The sequence below is a fragment of the Salvelinus sp. IW2-2015 genome, linkage group LG33 (assembly GCF_002910315.2).
Source record: "Salvelinus sp. IW2-2015 linkage group LG33, ASM291031v2, whole genome shotgun sequence".
In the NCBI taxonomy this organism is placed as follows: Eukaryota; Metazoa; Chordata; class Actinopteri; order Salmoniformes; family Salmonidae; genus Salvelinus; species Salvelinus sp. IW2-2015.
The window spans coordinates 28,784,189-28,811,398 of NC_036872.1; the positions used below are offsets into that span (position 1 = coordinate 28,784,189).

The 27,210-nt window shown below is 41.6% G+C and overlaps 2 protein-coding genes across 7 annotated transcripts in view; both read left to right on the forward strand.

The window, feature by feature from the left end:
* Positions 1-51: 51 nt before the first annotated feature.
* Positions 52-19,915, forward strand: LOC111957864 (vacuolar protein sorting-associated protein 37B). The gene is made up of 4 exons (XM_023978911.2): positions 52-288; positions 11,208-11,379; positions 16,401-16,483; positions 16,815-19,915. Exons 1-4 carry the CDS (start codon positions 184-186, stop codon positions 17,295-17,297), a joined length of 843 nt encoding a protein of 280 aa, XP_023834679.1. The 5' UTR covers positions 52-183; the 3' UTR covers positions 17,298-19,915.
* Positions 19,916-22,143: 2,228 nt separating this feature from the next.
* LOC111958241 (serine/threonine-protein phosphatase 2B catalytic subunit gamma isoform) overlaps positions 22,144-27,210 on the forward strand; it is a 42,596-nt gene continuing 37,529 nt past the window's right edge. For all 6 annotated transcript variants that reach the window (XM_023979462.2, XM_023979464.2, XM_023979465.2 and 3 more), the window contains exon 1: positions 22,144-22,797. In XM_023979462.2, the coding sequence (XP_023835230.1) occupies positions 22,728-22,797 (70 nt within the window). In that variant the 5' untranslated portion in view covers positions 22,144-22,727. The remainder of the gene's footprint in view (positions 22,798-27,210) is intronic.

A 27,210-nucleotide genomic window follows, 5' to 3' on the forward strand; every position in this document is an offset into this window, starting at 1 on the left:
AATCCCCACCAATCCTGTCCTAGAGACCCACAGCTTCCGGTGATACTCTAGCTTTTTTTTTTTTTATCTTCAGCCAGTCACCTAGCTTGATGCTGTTGTTTATTCTCCGGATCGCGTGAACTCGGTGAAGTGAAGGCCCGAAAGGATCCGCGAGGCAAAGAGAGGAACACAGCTGTGACAGAAATGTCTGGTTTTGGGAACAAGTTTAGTTCGTACTCGATGACACAGCTCAACGAATTGCTTGAAGATGATGACAAACTCAACAGCATTGTCCAAGAAATGGAAGAGGTAAGCCACTATAACAATATGACTATATCACTTGGGTTTTCTGCTGCATTGTTTCAATGTCAAGCCCTTTGTTTAGCTTTCGCCAGCTTGTAGGGTAGGCAACGAAGCCTCCAGGGAAAGTTAAGAATTTGCGGAACAATGACATACTTCCCAATATATATATATATATTTACCTCAGTTATGTTCGGGGAGGTAGAGTAGCCTATTTCGATGTCATGTGTGTTACGCTCTTTTACGACCTTTTTAGAACGTTTGCTTTCTTACTCMAAGTAACCTTCCTGGAACTCGAGACGTTTCGTAGAATCGAAGCACTGGTGCAGTTTGCATTTTTTACAGCGTAACAAGCAAAAACACTCGCAGTGATTGACAGTACAAGAAACATGACAACAATGTTGTAGTTAAAATGTGCAGAATCCTTCCCATGTTTGTCTTGGTAGTAGATTCATCATGATCAACATGTAATGAAAATAGTAAAAATACGTACTTCCTCTCTGGGGAGGGAGTCCAGTATTGTGGTTGGTGAGTGACAAAGCAAAATACTGTATGTACGCTATGTTGCCAAGCTGCAGCAATGACATGACATACAGTTCAGTTCAGCTGGTCAGAAAGGATCTGTTTGGGAAACGTCAATTGCAAGACCCAATAGGGCAGGCATTCACACTTATTTTTGTTTAAATTGGTGCAATGCCTCGAAGTCATGGTCATGCGCCCGATCTAAAAATATTAAATTTTCACTTGTATAACCAGCATCCTTTTTAGCCCAGGGGAACCCTGCCCCGAACACAGTTTGTTAGTAAATAAATGCATATGACCACAACTGGCCATTTTTAAGGACACTGATGACAACAAGCATGACGTTGTCAGCTGCTAAATGGACTTAGTTGCAAACTGTGCCATGGCATTCTGCTCAACAAAACATAATAACTTTCAGTACTTTGTTAGATTATATTGAATGTAAACTACTCCACGGCTTAATACTGATGATTGCTTAAGTATTCAGTCCTCCTTGGTCAGGACTTCTAGTATCACACAAAAAACAAGAACCTAGCTGTCCCACTGTATGTGAGGGTGAACTTACTTGGTTCCTAGACATGAATTCCATAGAATCCTCCTTTCCTACAGGTGGATCTAGGCCTTCATAATCTGTAAGGTCTTTAACTGACATTGTAAAATAATCAATGAAACCAGCAAGCATTGATTTGCTTGTCTCAATGTGCTATCATCAGAGATCAGCTTTTTATAGTCCCAAGTTCCTTTTTTATTACTCCCTCTATCTGATTCTAGCTGACCATGGTTTCGTTTTACTCCGTATGATGCAGCAACAGTTTGTGGCATTGGAGTTGAATGCCGATAGGGCTATATATCACAGAGCTAATGCTGTAGGTTACCAACCATGGACCTTCAGCTATGTCATTACAGGTTACAGAGGGTGGTGTATTGACCTGGCAGTGGAGGGAATTAGTCATAGTCTGTGTACCAAATGGCACCCTATTCCCTATACCCCTTTTGACCAMGGCCCTGGTCAAAAGTAGTGCTGCTCTATGTAGGGAATAGGGTGCCATTTGGTACACAGTGAGATAAGTGAGAAGTGCTCCTAATGACTGGAAAAGGCAGTTCTGACTAACTCAGGACACACCTCATTGAGTAAGTTGGGAAGTTCTGCACCTTTATCATATGATGTCTGTGTGTATATTGTAAGGGGACAAAGGCGAAGCTGCTGGCTGTCACAGCTCTGAACATGTGAATGTAATCTGAGCAGGTACAGTACAGTAAGTAAGTACACTGTGTACTGCTCCAGGATTGAGAATTCATTGAATGCATACCTGTAAGTATAGACACGTGTACACTTCCGGCTAGCTAACACATTTGGAAACGCCCTCGCTGGCGCAGTTATTGTGTGCAAATGGGGTTACATTTAAATGTGGTCTGTTCTTATTATTTGAGATGAAGAATAATCTCAGTCTGAATCTACACGAGTCTCTTCTGTTTGGTTTACCTTGGTTTCGTATCATAGGCTACATACTGACTGTTTTATGTTTGTCTGGCAGCCAGACATCAATCAACATTTACATTTTAATAATTTAGCAAACACTCTTATCCAGAGAGACTTACAGTAGTGAGTGCATACATTTTCATACGTATTGATATCAAATTATATTTGTCACATGCTTCGTAAACAACCGGTGTAGACTAAGTTGTGCCCTACCAGTAGATATAAACCTACTGTTCTAAGTTAACTCTGTGTATTATTATTTTACTGCGCTCTCTAATGGCATGTGTGGAGTGTGTGTGTGTGTGGTGCATGTTAGTCAGGGACAGACGGGGACTATAGCTGCCAGACTGGCCTTGGTTTGATCAGGCAGCAGAAACTGCACACTATTTTCAACTCAACACATCCAGCTAAGAATAGCATATCAAGCAAGGAAAGTTCCCTTTGAACAAATGTTACAGGGAGGATCTGGATGCCAGAGTGCTGGGTGACCTAGTTGTCTATCACCACATGGTGTATCTTATGATTAACTTAACATGTGAAATGTACAAATTCTAAGTGAATTTGAGTTTAAGCTGATTGTCTACAGTCATTCAGCCTCTCTATGTGAATTCCTTCCATGATCAGTGTCTCAGCAGGCAAAGCCTCTTTCTCAGTGGAGCTGTAGAGAAGAGAAACATTGTCACGATTTTGATGTGATTGTAGTTAGAGACCGGAGGAAGTAAAATAACATAACCACAGGTGTAAGCCAGTATCAGTCAGTGAATAAGAGACTGTGATATGTAACTAGACCTATACCAGGCCTGACATTGAGACATGTCCTCTTTATCTCACTCCCTGTTTGGGTTCTCTTGGACTGACAGGGCTCCAGACTAACCTTTTCCCCTACTAACTTTTTCAGTTGGTGATGACCAGGCCATGATTAGGTGGAACCCCCCCCCTCAAAAAATGTGTGCAGCGTCACACAATACATTTGAGTCATCATCTTATAAGTTATTATAAAGTCTTTCACWATGTTTTATTAAGAAGTGACAGACTACTGAGATGGTATTCAATAAATAAGTTCTAACATGTCCAAACAGGAATTCATGATTCAAAATATTTAGACATGCAACCTAATCCAGTGATTTGTCATGAATTTTGGGTTAACAATTGGGCCAAAATAGGACTACAGAATTTTCAGTTTTTTTGGTTCAATAGAGATGAATTTGCCTTCATCTGTGTGTGCACTAATATTATATATAGGCCTAATTCAATTTGTGGTTATTCACCATATGAGGAAGTGGAAAGCTAGATCGTAACTCTAATGATAAAATTAATGCCCTTGTCAAACCAAAGGACTTTGAAAATGAATTTCCTATCAATTTTAATCTCTTTCTAGAAAAATGTGATTTGCTGGTGAAACTTTGATAATTTCACAGGTGATTTTGGTGGGTCAAAATCACATTTCATTAGGAATTCAAGTCCAAGTTTTTTTTTTACAGACTTTTAGGGATATGATACCACAGAGGTAGGATTAGACAGACAATTTCAACCATTTAATCCTAAAAGTACCCACGAACGACTCAAAATCAATAATAAGTAAACATCCATGATCATAGTCTTTCACAAATTTTGATTTCCAAATATGTGTTTTATTCCTACAAATAAATCTAACAGAATTTACTTTTTTGATGTTGTTAGAAGAAAGAAAAAGGAATTGACTTGGGTAAATTATTCTAGATAAACCATCAGTCTTGCACAAAAGAACACAACTCAATTTTGAGTCATCACGTTGCAGCCACTGATTTAAATAATCTCTCATGGAATTAATTATACTATCAATGTTGAAAGATTCTCTGAAACATTTTGTTGTGATAACAATTCTTCAATATTTAACTTTGTTTTTAACAGGTAGGGAGGCAATGTTGACTTGAGTCACAGCAATGAATTGGCATGATATCACATTTGTTAAGGTTGAGTCAACCCAGAGGCCATAGAACATTTCTTGATTCTGTCAATAGCCAAGGGAGGAAAAGGGCAATATCATCTGCAAATTGACTGATATTTATATCTTTACCAAAAATATGGATCCCTTTTAAATTCTCAGATTTGTTAGATACGGATCCCTTTTCGATTCTCAGTAAATTGTTGGCTACAATAAATAAAAGAGTGGAGATTGGACAACCCTGTCTAATTCCTCTAGCAATAGAGAAACGAGGGGATGTGCCATTACTCATAGCCACCAAACTGCTAGTATCATGTCTATCCACATTTTTGGCCTGATATTAGAAGGTTCTTGCTTTCGGTCTACAAAGAGGGTATTGCTAATCCTATTTTACCTCCTTCTTTGAGACAGGGACTAATAGTTTTTATGCCCAAACCAAAGAAGAACTCTCTTTACTTGAACAATTGGAGACCTATCACATTGTTGGCAACTGACTAAGTTACTAGCCCATGTCTATGCTAATAGGCTGAAAAAGGGCCTTGATGATATCAGTGAAACTCAACCTTCATTAAAGGAAGGAGTATTCATAACCATATACTATTGATATTTTAGATTACAGTGAGTTAATAGATGGCTTTATATTGTGTTTAGATTATAATTTTTTTGACACTTTAGAGCATAACATTTTTATTTAGAACTATCTCTACTTTTGGGTTCGGGGAGAATTTCTGTAAAGTGATAAGGATGATGTAACAACAGCCCTTATCTGTGGTATATTGGCCATATACCACACCTCCTCTGGCCTTAAATATAACACCTACTGCTAGTTGCCATGTATTAATCTAACAGTAAATGTCCTAAAAAAACAACTTTACAATGGCTTAGTGCACTTGCAATGTGACTAGATGGTCACAGTCTGGAGCCCTGACTGAGCTCCAGAGGAGGCTCCAAATGAAAGCCTCTGTTTGGGTGTGATGCTGCCTCTGGCCTTCTGAGCTCTGTGGCTGTATGTGTGTTTATCAAGCATCAGAGTAGGAGTGCTGATCTAGGATTAGGTGTTCCCTGTCCATAAAATCATATTAATTATGATCTAAAAGGCTGAACTGATCCTAGATCAGCAACCCTACCAACTCTGAGCCGCTTGATACAGATATGGCCGCTGTACTCAATCCCCACACAGCTAAAAGCCTCTGCCTTCAGCATAATAACGTCATTATGTTATATGGCATCTTAAATAGGGAGAAAAATAATATGTTGAGCAGCACACTCTGTCTGGTGTGACAGTTTTGGTGTTCCCCTGTTAAATTTGTTCCTCATCTTCTGTCACTGTACAGAGAAAGTGGAGAGCCAGTCATTAACTATTTCCTTCCCCTGRGAAACATAGTGTTTTTTGGGGGGGGGTTTGACAGAACAAGCCTGCAGTCATGGACGCTATTTAAGGAAGTTATTTTTTTTCTCCAGTGCACTGCGTTGGAGTGGCTTATTGAGACACGGTTCTGAGAAGTTAGTTAGTTGGTTGTATGGTTTGGTCAGCTCAGGTCACGGCAGTACAGTGTGGGAAGCAGTGAAGCACAGTGGTTATGAATGCACTTAGCCTCTGGCCTTGTCTGAAATGTTGTTTTCTCTCTGTCACCATTCATACCCATCCACTCGCAGCCCAAGTCCACACTGCTGGCTGGCTTCTGTCATTCCATGACAAGATCATTTGTTTTGGAAGAAGTGTTCTACTGCTTATTAGGCTAGTTAATTCATTTTCAGAGCTGGGCCACATGATGCTGTTCACGCCCAAGCTACTCGCTTTTTCTGTCCATGTAGCTTGATGAGACTGACCCGAGTCATGTGGTAAAATGACTCGAGTCATTGCAATTAGTTATGTTCGTTTTCGCTTAGCATTTAGCTAACAGCGTCTGAAATTTCGCTATCAGTTTGTGCAAATTTAGTTAGAATTATAGTAGAAGCCCCAGAGTGCGTTATTTTTTTTTGAGCTACATACAGTACCAGTCAAAAGTTGGGACATACTTTCTCATTCAAGGGTTTTTCTTAATTTGTATTATTTTCTACATTGTAGAATTATAGTGAAGACCACAAAACTAGGAAATAACAAATATGGAATTGTGTAGTAACCAAAAAAGTGTTAAACAAATCAAAATATATTTCCGATTCTTCAAAGTAGCCACGCTTTGCCTTGATGCCAGCTTTGCACACTCTTGGCATTCTCTCAACCATCTTCATGAGAAATGCTTTTCCAACAGTCTTGAAGGAGGTCCCACATATGCTGAGCACTTGTTGGCTGCGTTTCCTTCACTCCGCGGTCCAACTCATCCCAGACCATCTCAATTGGGTTGAGGTTGGGTGATTGTGGAGGCCAGGTCATCTGATGCAGCACTCCATCACTCTCCTTTGTCAAATAGCTCTTACACAGGCTGTAGGTGTGTTTTGGGTCATTGTCCTGTTGAAAAACAAATGATAGTCCCACTAAGCCCAAACCAGATGGAATGGCGTATCGCTGCAGAATGCTGTGATAGCCATGCTGCTTAAGTGTAGCTTGAATTCTAAATACCGACAGTGTCACAAGCAAAGCACCATCACACATCCTCCTCCATGCTGGGAACCACAGATGCGGCGATCATCCGTTCACCTATTCTGTATCTCACAAAGACACGGCGGTTGGAACCAGAAATCTCACATTTGGACTCATCAGACCAAAGGACAGATTTCCACCAGTCTAATGTGCTGTGCTTCTTGAATGTCCTTCCCTATAAGCGTGCTGAAAGTCTGTCAGTTATTTTACTGTAAAATAGCATTGTATTTGGACAAACACAATTTTTTCCAAAAGTTTACTAAGGGTTGGCAATCAGGCTAATTGGTTGTCTATTTGAGCCAGTAAAGGGGGATTTATTATTCTTAGGTAGCGGAATTACTTTTGCTTCCCTCTAGGCCTGAGTGCACACACTTTCTAATAGGCTTAAATTGAAGATATGGCAAATAGGTGTGGCAATATCGTCCTCTATTATCCTCAGTAATTTTTCATCCAAGTTGTCAGACCCCGGTGGCTTGTCATTGTTTATAGACAACAACAAAAAATGTCACCCTCACTTTACGGGATTCTAAATTACAATGCTTGTCTTTCATCATTTGATCAGTTAGACTTGGATGTGTAGTGTCTGCGTTTGTTGCTGGCATGTCATGCCTATGTTTGTTAATCTTGCTGTTTGTTAATCTTGCCAATGAAAAAAACTTCATTAAAGTAATTAGCGATATCAGTGGGTTTTGTGATGAAGGAGCTGAGTTTGCCTATTTGGCCAAAGTTTTATTTAGGTGCTCCAGATCTTTTTACTCTGATTCTTTTATATAAGTTATCGTTGTTTCATAGTATAGTTTCTTCTTCGTTTTATTCAGTTTAGTCACATGATTTCTCTATTTGCATTACATTTGACAATCTGTTGGGCTGCCAGACTTATTTGCCATTCCTTTTGCCTCATCCCTTTCAACCATACAATTTTTATATTCCTCATCAATCCGCTGTGATTTAACAATTTTTAGTCATTTTCTGAATGGATGCATGCTTATTAGTAACTGGAATTAGCAATTTCATAAATGTGTCAAGTGCTGCGTCTGGTTGCTCCTCATTACACACCACAGACCAACAAATTATTTACATCAACAATAGAGGTCGACCGATTTATGATTTTTCAACGCCGATACCAATTATTGGAGGACCAAAAAAAGCCGATACCGATTAATCGGCCGAATTGTATTTATTTGTAATAATGACAATTACAACAATACTGAATGAACACTTATTTTAAGTTAATATAATACATCAATAAAATCAATTTAGCCTCAAATAAATAATGAAACATGTTCAATTTGGTTTAAATAATGCAAAAACAAAGTGTTGGAGAAGAAAGTAAAAGTGCAATATGTGCCATGTAAGAAAGCTAACGTTTAAGTTCCTTGCTCAGAACATGAGAACATATGAAAGCTGGTGGTTCCTTTTAACATGAGTCTTCAATATTCCCGGGTAGGAAGTTTTAGGTTGTAGTTATTATAGGAATTATAGGACTATTTCTCTCTATCCGATTTGTATTTCATATACCTTTGACTATTGGATGTTCTTATAGGCACTTTAATATTGCCAATGTAACAGTATAGCTTCCATCCCTCTCCCCGCCGCTACCTGGGCTCGAACCAGGAACACATCGACAACATACACCCTCGAAGCAGCGTTACCCATGCAGAGCAAGGGGAACAACTACTCCAAGTCTCAGAGCGGGTGATGTTTGAAACGCTATTAGCTCGCACCCCGCTAACTAGCTAGCCATTTCACATCGGTTACACCAGCCTAATCTCGGGAGTTGATAGGCTTGAAGTCATAAACAGCGCAATGCTTGAAGCATTGCGAAGAGCTGCTGTCAAAACGCAAGAAAGTGCTGTTTGAATGAATGCTTACGAGCCTGCTGGTGCCTACCATCACTCAGTCAGACTGATCTATCAAATCATAGACTTAATTATAACATAATAACACACAGAAATACGAGCCTTAGGTCATTAATATTGGCGAATCCGGAAACTATCATCTCGAAAACAAAACGTTTATTCTTTCAGTGAAATACGGAAACGTTCCGTATTTTATCAAACGGGTGGCATCCATAAGTCTAAATATTCCTGTTACATTGCACAACCTTCAATGTTATGTCATACTTACGTAAAATTCTGGCAAAATAGTTCGCGATTAGCGAGGCGGCCCAAACTGTTGCATATACCCTGACTCTGCGTGCAATGAACGCAAGAGAATTGACACAATTTCACCTGGTTAATATTGCCTGCTAACCTGGATTTCTTTTAGCTAAATATGCAGGTTTAAAAATATATACTTCTGTGTATTGATTTTAAGAAAGGCATTGATGTTTATGGGTAGGTACACGTTGGAGCAACGACAGTCCTTTTTCGCGAATGCGCACTGCATTGATTATATGCAACGCAGGACACGCTAGATAAACTAGTAATATCATCAACCATGTGTAGTTATAACTAGTGATTATGATTGATTGTTTTTTATAAGATAAGGTTAATGCTAGCTAGCAACTTACCTTGGCTTCTTACTGCATTCGCGTAACAGGCGTGCTCCTCGTGAGGTAGGTGGTTAGAGCGTTGGACTAGTTAACTGTAAGGTTGCAAGATTGAATCCCTGAGCTGACAAGGTAAAAATCTGTCGTTCTGCCCCTGAACAAGGCAGTTAACCCACCGTTCCTAGGCCGTCATTGAAAATAAGAATGTGTTCTTAACTGACTTGCCTAGTTAAATAAAGGTGTAAAAAAAAAAGATCGGCGTCCAAAATGACCGATTTCCGATTGTTATGAAAACTTGAAATCGGCCCTAATTAGTCGGCCATTCCGATTAATCGGTCGACCTCTAATCAACAACATGGGAATAACTACAAATTGTATTTTATGACCCCTTATACACTATATTAGGCCCAGCCTTTGGAATGTTGGTTTTCCTAGATATGGCTACTATATTGTGATCACAGCATCTGATGGATCTGGATACTGCTTTCAAGCAAATTTCTGCAGCAGTCGTAAAGATGTGATCAATACACGTTAGATTTAAATCCTGTGCTCTTTGTTACTAACCTGGTAGCTTGACTGATATCCTGAACCATGTTACAGGCACTAATTACAGTTTGAAGCTTTTTCTTGAGTGGAAAGCTTGATGAAAGCCAGTCAATATTTAATTCACCCAGAAAATATACCTCTGTTGATATCGRGCATTTCACACACGTTATCCAGATACTGACTAGCTATTGGTGGTCTATAGCAGCTTCCCACAAGAATGGGCTTTAGGTGAGGCAGATGAACCTGTAGCCATATTACTTGAACAGTATTTAAAATTACATCCGCTCTAAGCTTTACAGGAATGTGGTTCTGAATATAAACATCAACACCTCCATTGGCATTTGTCTTTTCTGTAGGTTTTATAACCATGTATTGCTACCATTGTATCGTTGAAGGTATTATCTTAGTTTCAGATAGTCAGAATTTGAATGTTATCGGTTACTACCAAGTTAGTCATTTCATGAATCTTGTTTCTTTAGCTAAATATGTTAATGTGGGCTATTTTTAGCTCTTTACTGGGATGCTTGATTGTTTGCATTGCTTTACTGGGAAGCTTAGCAGATGTTTACATGCTCATGTTATTTTTGTTATTGCAAGGTGGGCTGCACACAGTGAGCTTCCTACTAGAATACACTGCCTCAGTGCTAACAATATAACTCTGGTTCATAGGCACCTGATTACTGCAAACAATAGCTGTAGGATCAGCAGAGGCATTCAGGGCAGTTAGAGGAACATAAAATAGGTTACTTATATTGTGTCTACCAACGCCCCTGGTATAATGTACTTTTGTAGTAGGATTATGACAACTCATCGATACAATGGTAGGGACTAACTGAGCTGGGCTTGGGTCACTGATAAGTCATTGTCTCAATGCAGCCTTATAATGCTGTGAAAGGATCTAGCAACCCAAATTATGCTATTGGATCCCATCCTCCTTATAAAATGTGTTTTGTTTCCAAAAGGTATCGAAATTGTCAACAAAAGTTACACCCATTGCACTGCAATAACATGTAAACATCTTAATCGGCGTTCCAGTGGTGTATTTGATCAGCGCATGTGCTAGCACTCCTTATGTGAGTGTAGTTCAGAAAAAGAGAATATGCTTACTTGCAAACTTTATACTGTATATCCGAACTCAGAATCAAGTATGCTTCCCAAAAATAACATGGTCACTGTGGTAGAATGTTTATTTTGATTGCCGATTTTCTGATTGCCATCAGGTAGTCTGATTTTCCAGATGTGTCCATGTAAACAGGATTATTATGGAAATCTTTCTTCTTGCAAACATTTTAATCTATTGTATTTATCTGACTATCCACAATAATCGCATTATTGTATTCATATAATCATACTCAATGTCTGTGTGATCCTTTGTATGTTGTAGATGCATGAGGTGCAACAGACCAAGGAGATGATCCTGGCCAGTAACCGGAGCCTGGCAGAGCAGAACCTTCAACTGCAGCCCAGACTGAATCACCAGAAGAGCCAGCTCACCAGGTGCTACAGCTCCCTACAGGAGAGCTTCGAGGCCTACCAGGTTCACAAATCCAAACTAGGTAATATATGTTAAACTAGGTAATACACGCTACAGAAACAAGACTAAGGTTCCTGCCCTATTGGCCATTCTGGCTCAGATGAGGCTTTCTTACGGTTTGAATTTATATATTTGAATTTGAAATGCATGACTGTTGACATGAATAGGTTGATATGATAAGCTTTTATTTTGGTTGACATGGTTTGTGTGATGGCTTGACGGTTTGAAGAAGTTCAATGCTATTACCCGGATTGCCAAATTGACAACTCACTTTGAGCTTTTGAACATTGTAATTTACTGTCATGGCGCGTAGTTTGTGAGTTTGCATAATATTTTCCTCTTGTTTGTTCTTCCATTGGATTATGACACACAGACCTGACCAGTTTCTCCAGCTTTTCCCATCAGAAGGCCCATATAGTGGCTCTAACCCAGTTTAATTTCCCCTCCTGCAGTAGCTCATCTCTGCCAGTATTGAGCAGGATCCAGCATTGAATTGAAGGGGGGGGGGGGACACAATACCCTATAATGACAAAGTCAAAACATGTTTTTAGAATGTTTTGCAATTGTATTAAAAATGAAATACAGGAATATCTCATTGACATAAGTATTCACACCCCTGAGTCAGTACTTTGTAGAAGCACCTTTGGCGGCGATTACAGCTTTGAGTCGTCTGTGTATGACTGTATCAGCTTTGCACATCTGGATTTGGGGATTTTCTCCCATTCTTCCTTGTTAGATGAAGAGCAGCGGTGAACAGCAATCTTCAAGTCTTTCCTCAGATTTTCAATGGGATTCAAGTCTGGGCTTTGGCTGGGCCACATTGTTGTTCTGAAGCTATTCCAGCGTTGCTTTGACTGTATGCGTGGGGTCATTGTCCTGTTGGAATGTATATCTTCGCACCTGTCTAAGGTCATTTGCACTCTGAAACAGGTTCTCTTCAAGGATTTGCCTGTATTTGGCTCCATTCAATGTTCCCTTGATCCTTACCAGTCCCTGCCACAGAAAAGCATCCGCATAGCATGATGCCGCCACCACCATGCTTCACAGTAGGGATGGTGTTAGACCGGTGATGAGCTGTGCCTGGTTTTCTCCAAACATAGTGCGTTGCATTCAGGCCAAATAGTAACATGTTTGTCTCGTCGACTACAGATTCTTTTGCCTTATGCTCTGTCTTTCATGTGCATTTTTGCAAACCCCCATCATGCTTCCGTCTGGCTATTCTTCCATAAAGCCCAGATTGGTGACGTGCTATAGAGACTGTTGTCCTTCTGGAGGATGTGAGTACGTAGACCCATGAGCCACTGTGGCTCCCATGAGGAGTTCTGTTTTTTTGTGGCCCCCACCACCATCAAAGTTGCCCATCCCTGATCTAGGAGGTCGATGAACACTTCCTTGGACTTCATGGTATAGTTTCTGCTCTGACATGCAGTTTCAACTGTGGAACCTTTATCTAGACAGGTGTTTCTTTCTAAATCATGTCCAAACAGTTGAATTGGCCACAGGTGGACTCCAAGTTGTAGGGACATCTCAAGSATGATCAAAGGAAATTGGATGCACCTGATCTCAATTTGAAGTGTCATAGTAAAGGGGTGTGAATACTTATGCAAATGAGATATTTCTGTATTTCATTTTTAAGGTCCAGGCAAGTTTTGTAGGAAAATGGTTAACTTATTGCAATTCTACACATTTTTAAATGGGTCAGAGAGAAAAATGTACAGTTCTAATAGCTAATCTCATGCTATTTGACATATTTTGCAATGAGGCTGAGAGAAAATGTTGCAGTTTTAAAGTTAATTTCCTGTAATTCTAAACATTTTGTGTTACATTTGACGTGTTCATCTGCTATCTGGGGGGCCCCCGAGCTTTAGGGGATCCCCCCTGCCTTGCGGGGCCTGTGGGGGTGCATCCTACGCCACTGAATAAATTGACTGCTGATACTTATGACCTGGTATGATGCGAAGGTTACCAGGCAGCGCCCTCCAAATAGCATGCCAACATTTCACTTCAGTGTTGGTTGTGGATGTAGCACTCACTGATAAAGTTAGTTTGTCTTTGTATTCTCCTCTAGTCACAAGAGCAGTGATTTGGCCCTCCTCAATGCATAGGCTGCCATTTACCCTCCTGTAGCTGAACAGGCTTTCTGTCTCTCTCTGCCTCCTTTTGTACACAGTAGATGGTATTGTGCTTTTACATTGAGATTTTAGTAATTTAGCAGACGCTCATATCCAGAGTGACGTAGTGCATTCATCTTAAGATGGCTAGGTGGGACAACCAAATATCACAGTTCTAGTATGTACATTTTTCCTCAAAGTAGCTATCAGTAAAGTCAGAGCTAGAAATTAAAGTGTGAGTGTTAGTTCACAAAATACATGTTCTTTTTTGGTGTGAGAGGGGATGCTGTGGGATTATTTAAGATACTCTTTGAAGAGGTAGGGTTTCAGATGTTTTCAGAAGATGGGCAGGGACTCTGCTGTTCTAGCTTCAGGGGGAAGCTGCTTCCACCATTGGGGTGCCAGGACAGAGAAGAGCTTGGACTGGGCTGAGTGGAAGCTGCCCCCCCCATAGGGGTGGGAGGGCCAAGAGACCAGAGGTGGCAGAACGGAGTACTCAGGTTGGAGTGTAGGGTGTGAGCATAGCCTGAAAGTAGGGAGGGGCAGTTCCTCTTGCTGGTCCGTAGGCAAGTACCATGGTCTTGTAGTGGATACGAGCCTCGACTGGAAGCCAGTGGAGTGTACGGAGGAACGGGGTGACATGAGAGAACTTGGGAAGGTTGCAGGGGTTTGATGGCACAAGCAGGGAGCCCAGCCAGCAGCAAGTTGCAGTAGTCCAGACGGGAGATGACAATGCCTGGACTTCTATTCCCATGCTCTACTTGTGTGACTGTTGTATCACGGAAGACCTCGCCACCTGCCATTTGTTTGTTGATGGCAAGTGTGCTTTTGTCAAATGTAGGATACCGGTTTCCCTGTGTGCTGGCTGGCGCTGGCTGTCCTAGTTGTGGATTTGCTGTAAGCAGCAGCCGTAGTGCATCTGCATGGGAAGGACAGAGCAGGGTTGTGTCCCAAATGGCACCCTATTTTTGCGCAATATAGTGGATAGGGTGCCATTTGGGAGACAGCCCACAGCGCTGGGAGCAACTGAACTCAGCCATGTGACCCAGATGAAAAGCATGGTCTTACGGCAGAATCAACCCAGTATTGTTTGGTCTGTGTGTTTCCTTTGCATACAGTGACTCCCTCCATCCTCCACCATAGCAACTGCAACAGGGGTGCTTCAGAAGATTCTCTAAGGTGGCAGTGAATGGGGACCAGGGTGGCAGGACAGACTGTGCCCCCCTGCCCCTTAGTACAACAGCGGGCTGTTGTGCTGCTGGCGTGTGAGGGCAAAAAAGCACGGGAGGGAGGGAGGGAAAGAGCGAGAGGAAGAGAGGCCAAAAACTCCCCCCTCACTGTCAGTGGAGGCTGGTCTGTATCCATTACTAAATGGCAGTCTCATGATCCCTGGGTCCAAACTGTGTGTGTGTTCCACTCTGGTCTTTCAGAGGTGGAGAATCATTCCATTGTGTGGAGGAGTGCTGATGCTCGTGTGAGTCTGTCTCATTAGAGTGGAGAGGGGATGAGAGAGTCATTTGGCTGGGCCAGAGGAAGAGCTTCTATCCTCCTAACACTTCACTCTGCAACTCACACCTACAGTACGCTTGGATTTGGTTCTAATACACTACTTGGAACATGTCTAGTTCACAAACATATCAAACGATCTCAGTCATGTCAATTGGACCGATGACCACTTCCCCTCCCTGTCCTCTCTGTTTAAAAGTTGTTTTCCTGTGATATTAGACAGACAGTAGTTCTCTCTCTGTCAGTGTGATCATTCACTGTGAGTGGGTGCACTCCACTGGCTGAGGCGGCTGTGAAACGCCTTGCATCATGCCCGGGGAAGCTGGTTAAATTAAGCCAGTTTTATCTGACACTGCGCAGGGAGGTGGAGGGGGCCAGGCCTTTGTCTATGCTTTACCGTGTTTTCTCGATCGGCCTTTCTTTTTCTATCTGTCTCTCTGTCTTTCTTGCTGGAGCTCCCTGATGTATAGCTCAGATCTGTCTTATTCTGACAAGTCAAATGGGTTTACACATACATACTTATTTTGTTATTACACAAACATTGTAATAACAGATATGATTGAAAAAAAATAATGCATACAAATTTTTCCAACCACTCATGTTCTCGTCTTCTAGGCTACATGAGTTCTGTCTTTCTGTAAGGTGTGATTTGTCCAGTGTTGGTGAAATGTGGGTGAGTTGGCATTGGCACCACACTAGTGGTTAGGGATCATAAACCTAGAGTTTTGCTGTGTGATCTGGTTGCTTTGGTGTCCGGTCCTGCATGTAATTCCAGCAGCTCCTGCTGGTATTGTCTTTCAGTCAGCAGACTGACTCAACACAGAAACCAGGCTGGCCTATCGTTCAGATTCCTTGGAGACTCCCTAACTGGGCCAAATAGCACCCCATACTCACAAAGGGGTCTGGTCAAAAGCAGTGCACTATTTTTGGAGTAGGGTGCATTTACAGACACAGGCCCCAATATATTTCAGTTCACCACTCATTATGAAAGACAGTCAGTCTCTTTGCTCAGAGTGGTTCTATCCTGGCAACTCGTAATGAGGCCTTGGTTTTGGTGTCAGAGGTTGTTGTAGAGAATGAGTGACGGCTGGATATGGAGCTGTGTGTGTGTTCCCTGCTCACTGGTTGAATACTCCCTCATACTTCTGTAGCAGTCATCATGTGAGTCAGTGTCTCATGTTATTGAGGCCTACTCATTATTTTCAGCAGTACAGTTTCAACAGTCGTGTGACTATGAGAGGCGACTGTTTGAGATTAATTCTAGTTGCGGTCGTAAAACAAAATGTCAACTTTTGTCTTGTCCTTTCCGTTCTCCTCTGTTCAGACCACATATTTCCAAGTGTTGTCACTGACATGATGAATTCTAGCTGCATTCGTAAACAAAATGGTAACTTTGTTTATTTTATTTTTTCTCTTCTGCTCACAGACCACAGCTCTGGGAACAGTTCATTGGACACATTTCTTGCTCTATTGCAGGCAGAGGGAGCCAAGATTGAAGAGGAGACAGAGGTAAGCAGCATTACAACACCTCTCTCTGTCAAAGGAAGGCTCAATGTGTCTTGCGACATCAGTTTAAACACTGTGTGCTGCCGTTCCTGTTTTTATTTCCGCTGTGGCCATGAGGGCCTATCCATTTATGGTTTATTAATCTTATTATTAATCTAGTTACAAGTTGGGGGAACACCTCACATTTGTTTAGTTTTGTTACTGTCGAATCCTCACATCTATTCATCACGTTGTTTATACTTTATTATTTATTTATTTTTCCATAAAAGGTGTGCATGGAATCTCCAGACTGCTTTCTTGGAATGTTTTTAAACCGTCCCTCTTTTCTAAACAGAACATGGCGGACTCCTTCTTGGACGGGGACGTCACCCTGGATGCCTTCATGGACTCGTACCAGAGCAACAGGAAGCTGGCCCACCTGAGGAGGGTGAAGATTGACAAGCTGCAGGAGATGGTGCTGAAGGGTGGACAGCTGCCTCGGGTCCCAGTCTCCTGCTCCCATCCTCAGGAGGTCTCAGCCAGGCCAGCCCCCCTCTACACAGAGGCCAACAACCACAACCCCTTTCCAGTGCCTCAGCCCAGGAGAGCCCCCCCTCCACCTCCAGCCCAACAACCCCCAGCTGTAGCCCCCCAGCCCCAGCCTGCTGTCTTTTCCTACCCTGCCACCCCATACCCCCCTATCCCCCCCAGGGCGGGCCACCCTTTGCTCAGTGTCAACCCTGGGTACCAGCACCCTTTTGTGTCTCAGTACCCCCCTGCCCTGCCTCAGAGGCCTCCCCCTCGCATGGCTCCGCAGTCTGGCTTCATGATTCAGTAGTGAAGGGGCCACAGTAAAGGTGCATTACAGTACACGCAGTGGACTTTCACTGCAGCCTCGCTGGAACTATCTTCTGTGTTGTCAGGCTGTGAGCCTCTATGAATACGGTGCAACGTATCGCAAAGGGGGTTGATTGACTTGCTAAGGCTGGTCTGGGCATGTCCAACTGAAGAAGAAAAAAACAATCTATACAACATCGAGATTGAATTTGCACTCTTCTCACCAGAATCAGAACTCCATTGCTACAACACTCCAGAAAGGACTTGACCTACCAGTCTGTCTATGTCTGCAAAGCTAAATCCCTCAGCGACAGGGCTTTAGATGTAGTCTAAAGTCAAATAAATGTCCATGTATGGTTCACTGGCCTCAGTAGCCTGGACTGGCCATCACCCCAGTTAAATGAGCCCTAGGTTTTTGCCACTTTGTCCCAGTCAGAAAGTCCATGCCCCTCAGTTATGTACTCAGTCCTCCCTTTTCTCTTGATGGTGCCTCGTCTGAGGTATCTAAAGGGAAGGGGGACTATAGCCGTTCATCGCTGTTTCTCATCTGATCTACTGTGTCATTTGAATTGGTTGTTTTTATGTTGCGTTACCAGAGACTGTTCACGGAAGATAATGGCGAACCATATGCAAAACGAACAGAGACCTTACTGTGCTGTTTTTAAAACTTATTTCCCAGGTATATCTGCACAAACCTGTATACATTATATTCTGACTTATTGACTTATTTCCATAGGGTACTTAGAAATGTTGAGACTTCTTCTTAAATTAATTAATATATATTTAGAGTACTAATGTCTTACAGGATGCTGGATGCTTATTTTTTGCCAGAAAGGAGTGGACAGACATTTTACAGAAAATGTGAGGTGGGTGCATCTCTTCTCCAGCACAGGGATTTGTCAAAGGATTGTATGGATTGCATGCTCAATCCAATACGGAGGACAGTTGGTCTCTGTCGCTCAGGGCAGATATGTGCAAACATGCACTGATAAGGGTGGGTGGGGCTCTTGTCACAAACACACTGAACCCTGGGTCTCTTGCTCTGGCCTAATGAAGGATCTGTCCATGGCCATATAATACATTTTCCTTAACTATATTTTAGTCCTTTATCTAATAAGCATATTTTATGCTCGACAGTTGAGACATTTGTTTTCCTTTTTACCTTTTTTTTGTCTTATCTTTCATCACTCCTTTCATCATTGAATTACCTTTTTTATCTTGATTTTACTTGGGTACATGTTCTAAAGCTTATCATTCTTGATGTTTTAAGTCATTGCTGTTGAAACAAGATTTAGTCTATATATCTTAAACTGTGATATAACCATATACTCCATGTAAAATCAAGCATATAACTGAGCCAGTCATCCACAGTTGTGAGCAGTAGCACCCTCTGTATGTAGACAATGTTTGTGTTGGGCTCTAAAGATTTCATTCGGATCATATTGACTGAACACCAAAGATTCCATGTCATCTTAATGTCTCTGAAGTTGTTTATAAAGTAACCGTTGTGTAAAAGTACTATTTTCATACCTTCCTGCATATCCATTTGTTAGGTTTATACCCAAATGGCAGTAGTTTGAGGTGTGCACATTTTAACATATGTAACCTATTGTTTCTTCACACCAGACACCATATTCAGGAAATGGAGTCTGGATCAAACATAATTCTGTACCCATCTAAAATGTCTCTTGCACCATTTTTATTACAAATACTTATCCTGAAGGAGTCACACATCCTAAAACGGTGGTTGGTTACCTTGTCCTACATGCTGCAGTTGTGCGCTGTTAAAGAGCCACTTAGTGCCTACACTGGACTGATTATGGAGAATCAMACTGTTCTAGACTTGATCTGTGAACACTGACCATGCTTGACTGCTCTGCTGCTCTGGATCCCCCTAGCCTAAGAACATACATGTATAGTATGTTCCTAGCCCTTTGCTAACCATACCATCAATGTTTTACTTCCCCTTGGCTGTGGCCCAGTTCAGTTATCCAACTAATGTGATGGTTATGCATGCCTGGGGGCAGGAAACGCTTGAGTCTGTCAGGATTCAACTCCCCTAACTGGTGCTATGGGGCTGGTGCCACCGCTTCAGTTTGCTTCTGAATTTGTGCTTGAGAGGTATGTCTTCAGGGACTGTGCCTAATGCTTGTGTGGTACTTGTACCGCTTCTTTATACCATCAATAGAAGGTGGTTTGCCTGCCCTGGGGTAGGTGACCACTAGTTCTGTTCTTATGCATATCTATGTTTCACCAACACAATAGGACTCCTAGAGTTTTTAAATGTGTCTGATATCGAACAAATGCATATTTTTGATAAATGGGCCACAATCGGAGCAATACGTTTGCTTGGGATTTATTATATACCCATTTTGTTTGACGAACTTGCATTTCTAACAAACTGTTAATCAATGATTCATTTCAGAGTTTTTCTCTGCTGTAGTTAGCTGTTTGTCTATAACTGGCATAGTTCAGCTGTTTGGGCTGCTTTAAAATAGACATTTGTAGTACTCATTTTCATACATTGTTTGCTATGTTATTCAATGTAATGTTGTAGGTCTTTTAGCTTTTAAGATTGTAGAGGTGGTTGGTGGAATTATAAAACTATTTTTAAGGATGGTGAATCAATCAAGTGTGTTTTTTTGTTGTTGTTGTATTTGTTGTCTCTTGAGTTGCATCACACCAAATCACAAAGCTTGACCTGTAAGTTTAATGTAGGTTGTTCGGGAGTAGAGCTGGTACAGTTGCCCATTTCAACTTAATTCAGAATACTTAGAAAGGTTATATTCTACAATGTGAGATTAACAATGACATCTGAGCTTGGAATGAACTTTCAATGGAGTTGATCTCCCTCTACGGCCTAGGCCTCACAGTCCTATTCCTTTTATAGGGCTCTAAATTTGACCAGGGCCCATAAGGCTCTGGTCAAAAGTAGTGCACTATGTAGGAAATAGGGTACCATTAGGAACACAACCACGCTTACGTACTGTCTCACTGTTAATATATTTTGCTGTGAAGATGTATACATTGTCACATCTTATGTTAAATGTTATAATGAACATTAGAGTTAGAGGAAGGTTTTTATTTTATTTTTATGAATCCTAATTACAATACAAGAGCCAGCCTTGATGGTAAAATCAAGCTGCAGGGTATATTGAAACAAGACTGCCATCTAGTGTTAATGTACTGACATTGCCATGAAGTATAATTACTGTATGATGTTCCTTGGACAACAGGGGAGAGTCTCAATTGCATCCTCTCACGTCCTCTCTCGATTCGTTCTCAAAACCCATTGGAGGAGGTCAGAGAGGCGGGACCTCTGGATGAGAAAGCCAATGGGTTTTGAGAATGAAACAAGGAAGCACAGGGTATGTAATTAAGATTCTCCCCGTGTGTGTATATGTCGTCTCTGGGACAATATTTAGCTATGGTCTAAAAATGAACATATTCAGACTTTTCCTAATCTAAACAGAAATCTGAAGTGTATGGATAATGATATGACAGATTGGCTGCCTGGTAGGTGTGTCCAATAGGTGTGCATTCAATACAAAAAAATGTTATTAACAACAATCAATGTCAATGAAACCGGACACTCGACTTAGGAACTACCTACACTGCTTTGAATTCATTGTAGACTTCTCATTTATGATTAAACTAATTTAGCTTTGGCAAATTCTCTCCAGTGTTAAACCCTTTCTGATACAGCCAAAACATTGTGTATTTTGAATGCACCCCAAGTGACGTGCAGATGTATGCATTATGTTATCATAGCTACATCATGACCGGGTCAGGGTACAGAACAGAAAACCACATTTTTGGAGGAATGGCAACAGAACCAGCAACGAAAGTCATCTCTAGTGTTCTGGAACAGAACTGTTATTTTAAAATCTTGAGAACCGGTTAATAATGTTATTTTTCGTAATGAAAATATACTCGTTTACAGTGGTGTAAAGTACTTAAGTCAAAATACTTTGAAGTACTACTTAAGTTCTCTTTTTGGGGTATCTGTATTTGACTATATTTTTGACAACTTTTACTTCACTACATTCCTAAAGAAAATGTACTTTTTACTCCATACATTTTCCCTGACACCCAAAAGTACTCGTTACATTTTGAATGCTTAGCAAGACATGAAAATGGTCCAATTCACACACTTATTAAGAGAACATCCCTGGTCTGGCGGACTCACTAAACACAAATGCTTAATTTGTAAATTATGTCTGAGCGTTGGAGTGTGCCCCTGGCTATCTGTTAATTAAAAAAAAAAAACATGAAAATTGTGCCATCTGGTTTGCTTAATATAAGGAATGTGAAATGCTTCATACTTTTGATACTCAAGTATATTTTAGCAATTACATTTACTTTTGATATTTAAGTATATTTAAAGCCAAATACTTTTAGACTTAAGTAGACTTTTACTGTGTGATGTTTACTTGAATAATTTTCTATAAAGGTATCTGATACTCATGTATGACAATTTGGTACTTTTTACACCACTGCTCCCAGGATGCCAGCCTGGTTTAGGATCAGATAGGGCCAAATAGTGGCATAGTGGTGAGGTTTTAATGGGTGTAGGGTTAGTTGGTAGGGCAATTTTCTCCCCTGTTGTCCGTCCTTTTCCCCTTCCCTTTTTGTGTCACAAAGTGTAATGAATTCATACTCCCGAACAGTAGGTAGAAACACAGCTAGACAAATTCAATTAAATAATAGGGAGGTCGTGACCGGCTTCACACGCCAGTACATTAGGTGGCGATGTATGCACTTCTCGATTGCGATCAGCCAACACAAATTTAAAGAAGAAGGCGCACCGATTTGACAAAACTGGTCTGCTCGAACGCGCCCTGTCTGTGTGGGCTGTCAGATTAGCTAGAGTTTAATCCTTTAGGTTATGGTCAGAACGCTAGTTATACCTGGAACAGGGCTCAATAACCACGAGGAAACTCAGGTTTGAAAGCGATAGATTTTATGAATGAGTAGCTAATCTAAGTAATCCAAGCCATTTGATGAGATGTCTGAATAACGTTAGCATTCAAATGGCTTGATAGCTAGTCATTTGTCAATTTGATAGACATCTAACGTCAACGTTAGTTAGCCAGCTAACAGTTAGTTAGCTTGTTTGCTCTTAACCTCTTAAAGTGGAAAATCGTATTTTCCACAAAATATTAAAGACTTTTGATACGCGGAACAAGCAGTCCCGGTGTTGATGGTCCACTTCAGTTTGTGAAATTTTGACACGGACTAGCTAGCTCGTTAGCAATCGAGCATAGCTAGCTAACTACTGTAGCTAATCAAATCAGTCTTGTCGGAAATAAAGCCAGTCTCTTCAGTCTCAACATAACGTCAAAACAGTGTAAGCAGCTAGCTAGTGCTAGAAGCTAGCTAGCTTGGTCATCGAGCTTGGTCCTGAGTTTTGAGGCAAGGCGAAACAATCATGTCTGGAAAAGACAAAGACAAGGAGAAAGCCGGAGAAAAACAATCTACAACTGAGCGGCTCGTAAAAGGTGAGTTGACTTTGCAGGAGTTAGCCAGTTAGACTTCAATTTAACAGTCCATGGGTTAGACAGTTGGCTAGCTAACCTTAGGTAGCTAACGTTACACCACAAGAAACTGCAAGAACAGCATACTCGCAAACTAGTAAACTATATTGAACGAACAAATTGTATCTGCTTGGCTGCAGTAGTTGGGTAGCTTAGCTAGCTAGTTCTGTCATACATACATTTCGTTAGGACACACAGTTTGTAACTAGCTATATATATTTAGCATGGCTCACTCAACACCTATAGCTAGGTAGTCAACAGGCACGACATATACAGAATGGACAGAGAGACAATTAATGTTACTCGCAATCAAAAAAGTGAGTTTGTTATAAATTGTTGTCTAGCTAACTAGCTACTCAAATGTGTTTTCTAATGTGTATAACCAGGGGTGTAGACGGCCTAATCCAAAAAACAAAATGCTTGTTTTTGTGACAGTCACCAATTTCTCTGTGATGGGTATACACTTGTGGTATTTTTTAGGACCGGGTTTATAGCAGCCCTGCCATGAAGCTTGGCTGTGAACAGGACTCAGGGGGCCCCTTTGACATTGGCTCTAAATCAGGGTTATTTAAACTTTTTCAGATCGAGACCCAAAATGTGAAATTGACTGTCGTCCTATGACCTAAATTGTCTTCCAACGACCCAAATTAATAATAAATGGTGTGTGATTATAAATGTATTCTCATAACTCGTGACCCACCTCTCACATTCAGGGCCCACTTTGGGTCGCAGACAGACACCTTCTCCCATGTCTGCTGACTCAGTCTGTGGTCAAGGAACGTGATGCAGGGTGACATCATTAGGCAGGTTTCAGTGGGGCACTCTAGGTCTAGATAGGCCTGTAATTTCTCATCATGAGGAATTGAGTGACTGTGTGCAGTGTGTCACACAAGCGCGACTGAGGGAGAGCGTGCCGTGAGAGGTTTGCTATTGCTGTGATTAGGCTGGCAAGGGGATTCCTGCACTCTGCTGTTGTGGCTCCCTGGGCAGGCAGAACCTCGTTAGCACAGCGGAGCCTGGCCTGAACCGGTCTCTTCAGCCGAACCCGAGCCAGCTCCCGGGGAGACCCCCTCTATCAACCCAGCGCTACCAACCCTTTCGGGGAGAGTGCTGGGCCTGCAGCAAGAGAATGCCCTGGCAGGGGATTGCAATTTGTATGCATGTCTGCCAGTAGTGAGAGGGTGAGTTAATTGCGGAAAGAATCTCCCCAGTGACGTGTACAACATGGTCTAGCTACCACAGGGTGTGAGAGAGTAGCGGGAGGGAGGAAGAGTGGAAGAAAAATTGGTTTGTTGTTTGTACAGCCAGCCAGAAGCAGTGGGGGTCCCAACCTGGCAGTTTAACTGTACCATGGCTCAGGAGAGACTTGGTGAGTAGGATGATACTGCTACTCCTCTGCTAGTGGTACTATCCACACGATTGATCTCACTCACTGCTAGATATGACTAAAAAGTTACTGAAACTGACACTTTGGATAGCCTACATTATTGAAGAGATGGGATGTTGTGCAAGTGCTCTACTTGTACCACAATTGTAGCCCAGATGGAAAAGAGGAGGTATTCATCATTCTTTCTTTATTGGTGAGTTCATATTTCGCACTCCACTTCATTTGTGTGATTTATGGGGAGCCTCAAATCAATCATTTGGTATGGGTAATTAAAAACTGTGTAGCCTTGGCAGGTGTTCCTGTCTGAACGGGAGCTGCCCAGTTGGGTGCAGAGTATGTGATGTCACTGACTAAGTGCCAGAGATGACCACAACTCTGTGTAATTAATTCATTGGGTAAAGTAAAGGCATTCAGTGATTAGGGCAATTTGGATGGGAGGGACCTTCCCACAGCACCCTGGGCCACATCCACTGCCCTGATTCTGTAGCCTAATCAGTCAGTGTGCCATTACCCCCTTTGGGAGTATTTGATTATATAATAGACAGACCGACTATAATAGACAGACCAAATGCATTTAGCAGCGGTGCACCGCGGCTGCTAAATCATTGCTGCCACAATAATTTTTTGTTGCTCTTGTAGATGTATTGATATTCCACGGGAAGATCCCCCTCCACCCCAACTGCCGCTGCGGCTGAAAAAAAATAATAGGAAAAAATCCTAGAGGAAACACTGAGAATTAAATACATATTGTTTGTTTGGGTAAGATGTAGGCCTACTTCATTAGATTCAAGACTCATTTGTTATGAAGCAGAGGCTATTGAACAACCATGCTAATTAGTAAACTAATCTGAAGGAAAGATGAATTTCCGGTGTACTGTTAGGGTTGGGTGGTGTCCAGATTTTCGTACTGTCATACAGTTTCTGTACCATACCGGGGTATATGGTATTACCGGAAGTGCACAGTAGGGCGCTATACCCCCCTTCCCCCCAAATACAAAATATGTATTTATTTTTTTACTCACATAACAATTTGGGCAACAGGGATCTTGATCCAGGAGGGGATTGATTGTCTCTGCTGTAACCAAGAAGCTTGTTCTTGACATCTAACCACTTAGTTAGCAAACCAAATGCATAGCTGGAACCCTGACCTGGATATCATTTGACATCTTAGAATTCTTATAGTTATAAGCAGTGGCGTACCACGCAGCTCCTGCAATGTGTAATTTAACGGTATTGACAATTATATCCTGGTATAAACTGTATATTGCCCAAGCCTAGTGTATGCCTATCCTAACCTATAATTTTGTTCCCAAACTCCTGGTCCTCCTGACCAGTAGCAGTTTGACTCTCACCACTACTGCAGACTGAGATCATGCGCAGGTGACCCTAGAATACATGACTGTGTGATCCAACTGCCTTGCTCCAGTTAGTGTCACTGAGATGGTGGCGTTGATCCCTATACCTGGCCAATAGGCCTAGCCCTTGACATATGGTCACCACTGCCTGCCTTTGCCCCTCACTGAGTCTCCATCCATATTTTCTTGGATCCTTGGGGCCAGGATCTTGCCTCCAGTGGGGTTAGCTTGCTAGGCTACCAAATACACAGACTCTGACCCTGTAATAATAGGCTAATAGAGGCTTTTCCCTAATCTCTTCTTAACGCTCGTACCCGGCTTACAGTTCCTTTCGCGGCCTGCCTCGTAGGCCCAGGAGCGCTTACGTTTATTTATACCACACTTGTGAGCATGACAGCTTGTACTGATCATAGGGTGAGTTTGAGTTCACTGTGTGTGCTGCCGTAGCAATCCTACTGCAGACTGGCTGTCCGATCCTATGCCAGCCCATCACATATTCAGCCTGTGCCACACCTGTTCTGTGCTGCACACCAAAACAAGGCTGCATAGTATCATAAGGTTCTGGTCAAAAGTAGTGCGTGAATAGGTTGGACTTGCGTTTGACTGATGGTTGCTCCAAAATAAGGATGCACATTTCGGTCAATTTTGCTGCCGACTAACCGACTCTCATTAACCGGTTAGCAAACTGTAAAATTAGTTCCAAACAGTAAAATGATGTGACCAACAGAGCATCATACACTGAACACAAGTTTTTCATTAAGAGCTTAATTGAAACATGCAACAATAGCAAGCCTTTTGTCTCACAGCCATGAATATGCAACTCCTGTAATGAAGCAGCCAATGTAAAACATTCTTAAAAGGGCACCTGATGCAAGCGGTTCCTTGTGTGACTGATGAAAATCTCAGGTTGAAACTTATAATGCGGGGGGGATCTAAAGATGGAGCAACTACAATGCGTTGTTATTATGACTGATTGTGCCTTTGGCTTCTGGACAAATAATGTTGATATGAAAACAGGGATTGACACCAAAAGTAGGACATTTTTTTGTTGTTCCAAAAGCCGAAGTCACTTGTACAAAATAAAAAAGTGTAACACAATTTTTATATTTTACGTAGGGTTGCACATTTTGGGGAATATTCAGAGGTGGAAACTTTCTGTGTGGAATATATGGGAATTAACAGAAATATATGTAAATTAATATTAAATTAATTTAAATGTAGATGTTTTTTGCATTGGATATACACTGCTCAAAAAATAAAGGGAACACTTAAACAACACAATGTAACTCCAAGTCAATCACACTTCTGTGAAATCCAACTGTCCACTTAGGAAGCAACACTGATTGACAATACATTTCACATGCTGTTGTGCAAATGGAATAGACAACAGGTGGAAATTATAGGCAATTAGCAAGACACCCCCCAATAAAGGAGTGGTTCTGCAGGTGGTGACCACAGACCACTTCTCAGTTCCTACAAGAGAGACACCACAACACTACATAAAGAGAGACCTAAGACAACAACATAGCATGGCAGCAACACATGACAACGACATGGTAGCAACACGACAACAATGTGGTAACAACTCAACAGGGCAGCAACACAACATGGTAGCAGCACAAAACACTGTACAAA

Excerpts from the sequence above, each read along its gene's own strand:
- LOC111957864 (XM_023978911.2), top strand. The coding sequence starts at position 184 with ATGTCTGGTTTTGGGAACAAGTTTAGTTCGTACTCGATGACACAGCTC. Across the intron at positions 289-11,207 it reads TTGTCCAAGAAATGGAAGAG|ATGCATGAGGTGCAACAGAC; the intron begins GTAAGCCACTAT and ends TGTATGTTGTAG. Across the intron at positions 11,380-16,400 it reads GGTTCACAAATCCAAACTAG|ACCACAGCTCTGGGAACAGT; the intron begins GTAATATATGTT and ends TTCTGCTCACAG.